Source organism: Olea europaea, chromosome 12 (genome assembly GCF_002742605.1).
Source record: "Olea europaea var. sylvestris chromosome 12, O_europaea_v1, whole genome shotgun sequence".
In the NCBI taxonomy this organism is placed as follows: Eukaryota; Viridiplantae; Streptophyta; class Magnoliopsida; order Lamiales; family Oleaceae; genus Olea; species Olea europaea.
In genome coordinates, this window is record NC_036248.1 from 25,935,532 (window position 1) to 25,945,198 (window position 9,667).

A 9,667-nucleotide genomic window follows, 5' to 3' on the forward strand; every position below is an offset into this window, starting at 1 on the left:
AATATCATTGTTATAAAGAATGAATAGTCACGTATATCATGATGGTCATAATGACTACTAGAAAAAACAGCTCATGATAGTTGTTACGACATACATATGACATCATTTTATCTTTGAATGATATAATATTTCTACGACATTTATTTTACCAATAATAATTTAAATCCCTTGAAACACTAATTCAAAAATTAATTTTCTCCCACATTTATTTTCAAGTACACATTCTTTAAGAAAATTATTTTTCATGTTTTTTCCCATAAATTTTCATTATTTTTTAACCACACATTCTTCAAATAAATAAAATTAAAAAACACATTTTCAACTATTACTTTCACATATTGAGAAAATCTTTTATCTTGTCTGTGATATAGTTGAAAACCATGTGGTCCGAGAAAAAAAATATATATACACATAATTGACCCACATATTTATTGAAACGTGGAGTTTATTAATGCTAAAACTGAAACCTAAATACGAACTTAGGAGTTAGGAACGGAACACATCTTACCTTCAATTAATTAACAAGTAAATCAAAATTATATTTTTCACTCTTTCGTGTTTGCTTATTTTTCAATTGTGTTTAATTAGAATGAAATGCATCAAGAATCTTGACTCCGAATAAACTATATTAGAAAAATGTTTAAAACTAAGAGAAGATTTCACGTATCAATCTATTACTGACTTGACAATGGATTTAAATTAGTGATTGGGGAACTTTTTTCTTGAAATTGATTGACAAAGAAATTTCGAGAACTCTTCGGACTTTGCCTAGTTGAACTAAAGAAACCTGATTCCTTAAATAGGATATTTTTTAATAATATTTTTAGCCGTAAGTTTCTAATTTAGCCTTCTGCAATTTCATGTTGAAGCATGCACTATAAGAGAGGGTAAAAGCATGACTTTTGCAAACAATAATGTTATTCGTAGTGAGTGACTATAATAGCCGCCCTTTATGACATCCTATATATCGTACTTTTAATAATTAAAAAAGAAAACAATCAAATGAATTTTCCCGTTAACAATAAAACAATTGCACGTAGAATGTCATATCGGGCAACTACCATGGTCGTCGACTAAAAATAACATTACTCCTTTGTAAAACATACCTTTTTCATTTACGTACGTTCTTTATTTCAAAAATATTCAATTTTTGGTGATTTTAGTTAACTATATTTCTGTGATAATAGATAAAATAGACTTGACATGTCAAATTTAACTTAGAAAAATTACGAGACGAATAAATTGAATTATTTTGAATTGAAGAATCTGTAACATCCAGACAAAATTGTTTGAGTGATGAGCTTATCAATAAGTTAGATGGTAAGCCATCTGCATCACCAGCTGAGGTGACCTAATTAATTAATTCCTTGGCCCATATCTTCATGTGAAATTTTTGTTTGATTCTTGTTATGTCAATCGACTATATTATGACGTTTTATGAGAAAAAGTAATTGATTTGAAGAGAGATCGAAAACAAAGCTGCTACAGGTACACTTTGATGTACATCATGGATTACATTATTTCAAGTGGCATTATCTACACTTTCGATTTTTCCCCACTTTTTCCATTAATGCACAAATTACCCCCACCTGGGGGGGATGTCATCCTATTTTGAGAATACATACTAGAGGCTAATGCTTCTTATCTTGTATGAAATTTATAAAAACTCAAAATGTTGAAAAGTTTATAGTGAAACTTCGATTTATACTAAAAAAAAAATGGCTAAATTTGAATTGTGAGCAACGTAAGATATTTCAAAGTCTAAATTCATTAACTAATACATAAGAGTAAATTTAACATAATATCAGGGACAGATTGTTAAGGTGTGCCTCAAAATTAAGCTTTGGATTCTTCAAGATTACGTATGAGATTTGGAAATCAATTGAATCCAACATTAATGAAATAAAATCTAGGCTCCGAATTTTTTCCTTTTACGTGATTTTCTTAATTGTAACCTAATTTCTTACCTTTTAGAACTCTATTAGGGTTATGGACGTAGGCTATAAATTAAAGGCTCATCTATTAGTTTTATAGAAGTTTTTTTGCTGTTCAGTTGTAATTTCTCCATATTGTCGGGTTTAATAAAATTCATCGTTCCTCTACTCAGTTTCTCTTTTTCTACTTTACTTTAATCTTGTTTTTGTGGTGCGATCTTGAATATTTCATTATTTTCATTTAATCTCAATCTTGCGTCGCCTTTGGACTCAACAAGTGGTATCAGAGCACGGGTTGCAGGTTCTTCGTTATTTGGTTGAGATTTTTTAAGGATGTATTCGTTGAAATATGAAATTCCACCGTTGGATCGCAATACAAGATTTTCGTTGTGGCAAGTAAATGTGAGAGCTATTTTAACACAGATAAATCTTGATAATGCTTTTCTGGATTTTGAGATGATGCCAGCAAATTTGTCTATGGAGGAGAAACAACGGAGGGATCGAAAGGCTCTAACACTGATTCATCTTCACTTATCCAACAATATTCTGCAGGATGTCTTGAAGGAGAAGACGACGGCTACTTTGTGGCTCAAGTTGGAGCAGTAGTGATGACAGATTCTGACGAGCAAACTGACTCTAAAGCAGAAGTTGTATTCCCATCGCGTGGCGGAAGGAGGGTCAATGCAGGACTATCTTACTGTGTTCAAGGAGAATGTTGCAGATTTAGAGACGTTGGAGGTAAAATACGATGAAGAGGATCTGATCCTGTTGTGTTCGCTATCGAGTTTTTTTTCGTCGTTTCGTGATATTATATTGTATAATCGTGACACGCTGATCATTAAGAAGGTATATGATTCCCTATTCTCAAAGGAGAATATGAAGCTGTTGGTTGGAGATCCTACATCTAGGGGTGGGGATGCTCGGTTTACTTATGGTGATCGATGAAGGGGTAAATCGAAGGTAAGGTACATCAATTTGTATTGTTATTACTGCAAGAGAAAATGACATGTAAATAAAGATTGTGACAAGTTACAGACTAAAGGTGATTTAGCTGCAAATTATCGGGGCAATTCTGTAATTCGAACGTAACTAATGTTGCCGAGAATTTTTCGGATGGCGGTGATGTGTTGTTGACCATGGTATATAATGTGGAGTCTAAACCTAATGAAGAGTGGATTCTCGATTCGACATGTTCACATAATATGTTTTCTAATAGAAATTTTTTTCAGACATATGAGGCTGCCAAGCAAATGAGAAACAACCAATCTTACTGATTGCTGGAATCGATCGAGTGAGACTAAGGTTGTAGGATGGGACGATCAAAACTGTTGATCAAATTCGACATGTTCCAGACTTGAAAATGAATCTTGTCTCGCTAAGTGCCCTGGATGCAAAAGGGTATAAATTCTCTAATAGAGGTGGAGTTTTGAAGGTCGAAGGGGTGTCCGGATTGTATTGAAGGGACGAAATAAGTCTTAGTTGTACATCTTGTAGGGGAACGCAGAACTAGTTAAGAGATATTTGGTCAAGTTCGGTACCGTGGTGGATATTTAGTTCGATACAGTACCTCTTGTGATGGGTTTTAGGTCGGTTCAGAACATTGTTCAAGGGAGCGTTAGTGATTTTTCTTCGCCATCAATTTCAAGGGTTGCATGTGTTCAAATGTCAGGGGTGGACTCATGGAGCGTAGGTACAATGGTGTTATTGATGTTTATGATACTTTTGGGATCATTGAGGGTGACAGTTCTAACAAGTGACCTTCTGATCAAGCACTTGTATGATTTCTGCTACAAGTTGTGCTTTGATCCTGTGTGGTCAACAGTGATTTCTCGGTGGAATTTTGAAAAGCTGGGATTTGGGTTCGAGTGTCGCTTGTGGACGGCGTGCAGAGGATGATGGTTTGGTGACAAAGAGTTTTCGTTAATGTGTTGAGGAGATTGTCCAGTTCATTTCGATAGATTTGAAATCTTGGAGTTTCATTCGTTGCACTGGAATTTTTGAGTCAAGGTGGAAATTGTTAAGGGTGTGCCTCAAAATTAGGTTTTGGATTCTTCAAGATCACGTATGAGATTTGGAAAATCAATTGAATCTAAAATTAAGGAAATAAAATATGGGCTCCGATTTTTTCGTTTTACGTGATTTTCCTTAATTGTAACCTAATTTCTTACCTTTTAGGATCCTATTAGGGTTATAGACGTGGCCTATAAATTAAATGCTCCTCTGTTAGTTTTATAGAAGTTCTTTTGTTGTTCAATTGTAATTTTTCCATATTGTCGGGTTTAATAAAATTCATCGTTCCTCTACTTAGTTTCTCTTTTTCTACTTTACTTTAATATTGTTTTCATTGTGCGATCTTAAATATTTCATTATTGTCATTAAATCTCAATCTTACGTCGCCTTTGGACTCAACATAGATTTAGTGTAATATAGTTACTTTGAATCTAATTGTTTTAAATCTTCTGGAAATAACAATGAACTTATTGAAATGACAAAAAAAATTACGAATAATTTAATTTTTTGGAACCAATTTGATTCCGACTAAAATGTCCAACTCTATGATTAACTATAAATTTATTGAAAATAATGCAAAATTGGTTGTTTTCTTTTCACTGCGAAGGTGAAGTTAATTTATACATGCTAAAACTGAAACCATAAGACGAATTTAGAAGTGCGACATACAACTTGACATTAAATCAAAGAAAGTAAAACACCTATACACTAGTTTTGGATTGTGATTGCCCTGTTGAGCAGTTGGCTCTAACATCATATCGATTATGAGAGTTTCATCTTAATTAAAGGTCACGAACCTTATTAATGAGTGTAACTTAAACTCTTATATGTTGAAAATTTGTGTGTGTGTTTGAGTATAAATAGTTCGTAAGCATATTTTCAAGTTTTCATGAAAAGTTAGATTGAGTGACAATGTTAGGCTTAAGATAAAATGTGATTTTGTCGTTGGTTAAAGTTGCTGTACTTTGAATGTGTTTCTTTAAAGTACAATTTCTCATGCTAATGTATAGCCTAGGTTTTGACGTGACTAAGTATGATTAAGCAAACTTTAGGACAAATCAAATTTGATATAATATATGCCCTTGTTTGGCGTGTATTTTACTTTTGATTTTAATTTAAATTAAGTCAACAATTAATTTTAATCACATGTTTCATAGGACTCATAATTTTTTAACACACATATCATCAATTTTTATTGAAATCTACTAAAAATCTATTTTTAGTCCCCACCAAATTGAAGTTATATACGTTCAGAAACAATATTCAATAGTCATAATCAATATTTTAAGTGATATATATCGTTTACTTATGGGTAAAGAAGAAAAAGCCATAAATGGAATAAAGGCATAATTTTTTGTATTATGCATAGAGAATTGTGGTTTTATTTTAAAAGGTCAATATTATTAAACGAAATATCGCAATTCCTTACATGTTAGTTTACACTCCATATTTAATCGGTGTGAAATTTTTACCTTTAACATTTTCGACAAGATGGTGACTCAGTTTAGAATGCCATTATTGAAACTTGAATATTCATCTAAACTTCAAACATATCAAGTTGCTCGTTTGAGGTTATAAGACTTCGTTACTATTTATAAAAATAGTCTAAATCCATTTATGTCTATTGACGTGCAACTTGTTAGAGAATTTTCAAAATAATATCATGTTTAGATATTGTAGGATGCATTTTTGAGCTTTCAAGAGTTAAGGTAATGTTCAAGGAAAATTCAAACACGATGGTGGACGGGCAGGACCACGCAGAGCCATGCTAGCTCCAGAACAAGGCGCGAGATGTTGGTATTCCTCATGACTAGTGACTACTGTTCGATATTTTGGCATCTTTTCTCCTGAATTTGGTTATGCAACTTACAAAAATAAGTTGAGAATCTACTGGGTAATTGTAACTCTTGGAAATATTTCGAAACAAATCTATATATAGACTTGAAGTTCCAATGAGGAGACGATGATGGAAATTTACAAGATAGTGATAGTATAGACTCTCCATTGGTTTCTTCTACATTTTCTCCAGACTTCTAGTGCTAAAACTATTTTGTGCATTCATTTCTTGTAAAAAATTTGAACTTCGTTATTTTTCTGCGTTCGAATTGTCTTCATGTATGCACATCGCATGCAACATATTAAGGATTTCGTTGTATCCTAGAGGCTTATTTGCATTGCCAAATGATCACGATTTTACGAGAAGAAATAATGTCTTCAGAAAAGCGATGACACATGCTTTGGAGCTGGTATTCATTGTTCAAGACTTTGCACGTAGTTGTGGTTTAGTTCGAGTTTTGCCATTTTTCAACTATTCTTTCATCCACTTATATTATCAAGTCGACATGGAGGATCTCACCAAGAAAATTTGCCCTAAGTATTTACTTTACAAAATATCTCAGCCAAAGAGACTGATTCAAGTCAGTCCCAATTATCAACTATTTGCATGTTAATCAGAGAAAGGCTAAAGATGCAATGATGGATTGAATGAGATGTGGAGCCACTTAATCATGTATTTAAAACCAACCCAAATTGTTCAAGTATTTTCTGAATCAAGAAATTGAGTCCCGATCTTTCAACCTTAATTATCCAACCGTCTTTATCGATTGAATGATTAAAAGCCGCACACGTGGAGTCTGAATCAAGGGACCGTCTTGCTATCATTTCATAATAAATAAATTAATTAAATTAGTCGTTAGAGACTTGATCGATGAGACTCATTCAGTCATTCTGAAAATATTTTTAATGGTCATTATTAAGAAAAATAATGTTTTGAATAGTGATTTTTTGAGACTATGGTAAAAAATGAGGAATTTTTTTTTTATTTACGTGTAAAATATTTTATTATCTAAATATATGATTGAAAATGAGTAAGAAAATCAAAGAGTTTGTTTTAAAAGAAGACAAAAAATGACTACTTTTATTGGTCTAATGGTCGTGATTGTGTTTCTCTTTCTAATAATACCCCTGTTTGGTAGTAATTTTTCACCCCGAAAAATTAATTTTTTTTTTACTGTCATTTTGCTATTCCAGTAGTCATTTTTTACTTCCTCACTCACAAGTGGAATCCAGTCTAAAAATCAATTCCTATAATTACTACCGAACATGTCCAATATAACATTTTAGAATAGATCTCCAAATCCTAACAAATAGTATCCAAAATTGACATTTACAATATGAATCTCTAAACGTGTGATGAAGATCTGAAAAAAGATGCGAACTCCTAGTAATTACAATGGTTGAAAACGTTTCATAATTGACTTTCGAAGTAGTTGATAGAGAGCATTGATGCAATGAAAGAGTCAAACTGAACTTGATCGTATGAGCCTGCGTAGCTTTGAAGAGGAAAATGTCCTGCGTACAGGGAATTTTTTCACAAATGTTCTACAAGGCAGTCACATGAGGGTGGGTTCCATGTGAATATTTTATGGGGGTAGGTCTCACTGTTGTGTGTATTCTGTATAAGTGTAGCACTGTCCCTTTGAAGAAGATGAGTGGACAGATATCCGCACAAATGGTCTAAAATGATGTGACACATAATACTATATTGAACAAAAGTTTAGACATGGAGTTGATATTGTAATGGATGTTTTGATGTTAAACAAAAAAAAAAGGAGGAAAGAAAAATCTAAAGTAGGAAATTGTAAAATCATAAGCATATTATCACGCAAATTATTTAGAAACTAGAATTTTACTTTAGTAGCCTCAGAAAAGCAAAGATTTATTTTTTTTTTTATTTTTTTTAAAAAGAAGATTGCTTTCTCCGGCCATTCCCCACTCATATAATTCCACTCATTATGTTTGTTGCTTAAAGCTTGCATTCACTCTTTTTTCTCTCTCACCTAAAAAATATTATCAAAAAGAATAATGCTATTTTGATCGAAAAATCTCGTCAGATGCGGTGACGAAAGATGTTGTGGTGGAAGTTGATTGGTTGGAACAGGAACATTCCAATAATAAAATGTCATATGGCATTACGTTGTTTTTGTAGCATGATTGTATAAAAAAAATCCAATTGTCAGCTCCAATCTCAAAAGAAATTGCAAAAAAGCCAGGTTCACCGAACCCGGCTTCTGTACACACGGAAAATTCCATTGCAAAAATCNCTCCAATCTCAAAAGAAATTGCAAAAAAGCCAGGTTCACCGAACCCGGCTTCTGTACACACGGAAAATTCCATTGCAAAAATCCAACTCAATACTTATAATTAGAGAGAGAAAAGACAACCTGGCTTCTGTACACATGGAAAATTCCATTGCCAAAATGCAACTTAATACTTATAATTAGAGAGAGAGAAGACCCACAAAACCTTGAATTCAGGGTCATCTTGCAGAAATAGATATAGACAGTCAGACAGATATATAATTTTACTATATAATCATGGATGCCGATAGTGGTAATGGAAATTCTAAGCGCAGGCCAAATTTTCCACTGCTATTGCTTGGGAAAAGAGAAGAAGAGGCATGTTCAAGCTCAAAGAAGGCCGGAACCGGTTCAGAACAGCCCAAAAAGCCGCCGACAAAGAGAACTACCACCAAGGATAGGCACACCAAAGTGGACTGCCGTGGACGGCGGATCCGTATGCCTGTAATTTGTGCTGCTAGGGTTTTTCAGCTTACAAGAGAGTTAGGTCATAAATCTGAAGGTGAAACCATTGAATGGTTGCTTCAGCAGGCTGAGCCGGCGGTGATTGCCGCCACCGGTACTGGAACTATCCCTGCAAATTTCACTTCATTGAATATATCAGTTAAGAGTTCAGGCTCCACCATTTCGGCGCCGTTAAGGAATAGTTTCTTCAATCAAAATTACCCGGTTAGCTCTCAGTTGAGGACCACTGAAGAATCACAGAGGAAATTTTTGTTCCCTGAGATTGGATTATCATCTGAGAATGAGACGACGACAGTGGAGGGAGAGACCAGCATGGGAAGAAGACGGCGGCCGGAGGAAGATCTGCAACCACTGCTTCAAACACAAATGGGGAGTCATAATTATATGTTACAATCAAGCACAAGTTCAATCCTGGCGAGTCAAGGCCAAAATATTCCGGCGACGGCATTTCTTATGGTGACAAATTCTAATAGCCAAATGATGAGTAGTAGTACTGGTAACTCTTTGTGGCCATTGGGAAGTTCAATGCATAGTGGTGGATTACATTTTATGAATTTTCCTCCACCAATGGCACTCTTGCCGGGACAACAACTGGGCGGCACTGCTGGTGGTGGTGGTGGTGGTGCGATGGTGGATGGCCATTTCGGCATGCTTGACGCACTCAATGCTTTTAGGGCAATTCCAAGTAGTAGTGCACCGTCGTCAGATGCACAATCAAGCGATCCTGACCATCCAAATCATAGGTTTTGATTCTTGAAGGTAAATCTTTCGATATATTTGCTCGAGTGTAGAGTTCGATAAAGCCAACATTTTTTACTCGAACGCTAAAGCAGTATTTAGGGTTTTTGGAGAAATATATAAAGAATGGTATGGTTATTGATTGCTGTATATTGCAAAGATTTCTTATAGTATGTGAAGAATGATATTGACTTCAAGTTATATTTTAATTTTATGCTGTTCTTTCAAACTTTAGGTGGTAGTTTTACAAAAATTTTGCTTAAATTTTAGTACTTTTTTACTGGTTAAACTTCAATTTTAACATTATATTTTATCAGACCCACAACTTTTCAATTACATATTTATCAACTTTTATCGAAATATCAGAGTCGGCCCTGGCCC

At 34.0% G+C, this 9,667-nt stretch overlaps 1 protein-coding gene across 1 annotated transcript in view; it reads left to right on the forward strand.

Moving 5' to 3' along the window:
- Window positions 1–8,149: 8,149 nt before the first annotated feature.
- The window catches only part of LOC111406200 (transcription factor TCP15-like), a 2,913-nt gene continuing 1,395 nt past the window's right edge, over window positions 8,150–9,667 (forward strand). Inside the window, exon 1 of the mRNA XM_023035473.1 lies at window positions 8,150–9,307. Within this exon, the coding sequence (XP_022891241.1) occupies window positions 8,321–9,298 (978 nt within the window). The 5' untranslated portion in view covers window positions 8,150–8,320 and the 3' untranslated portion in view covers window positions 9,299–9,307. The remainder of the gene's footprint in view (window positions 9,308–9,667) is intronic.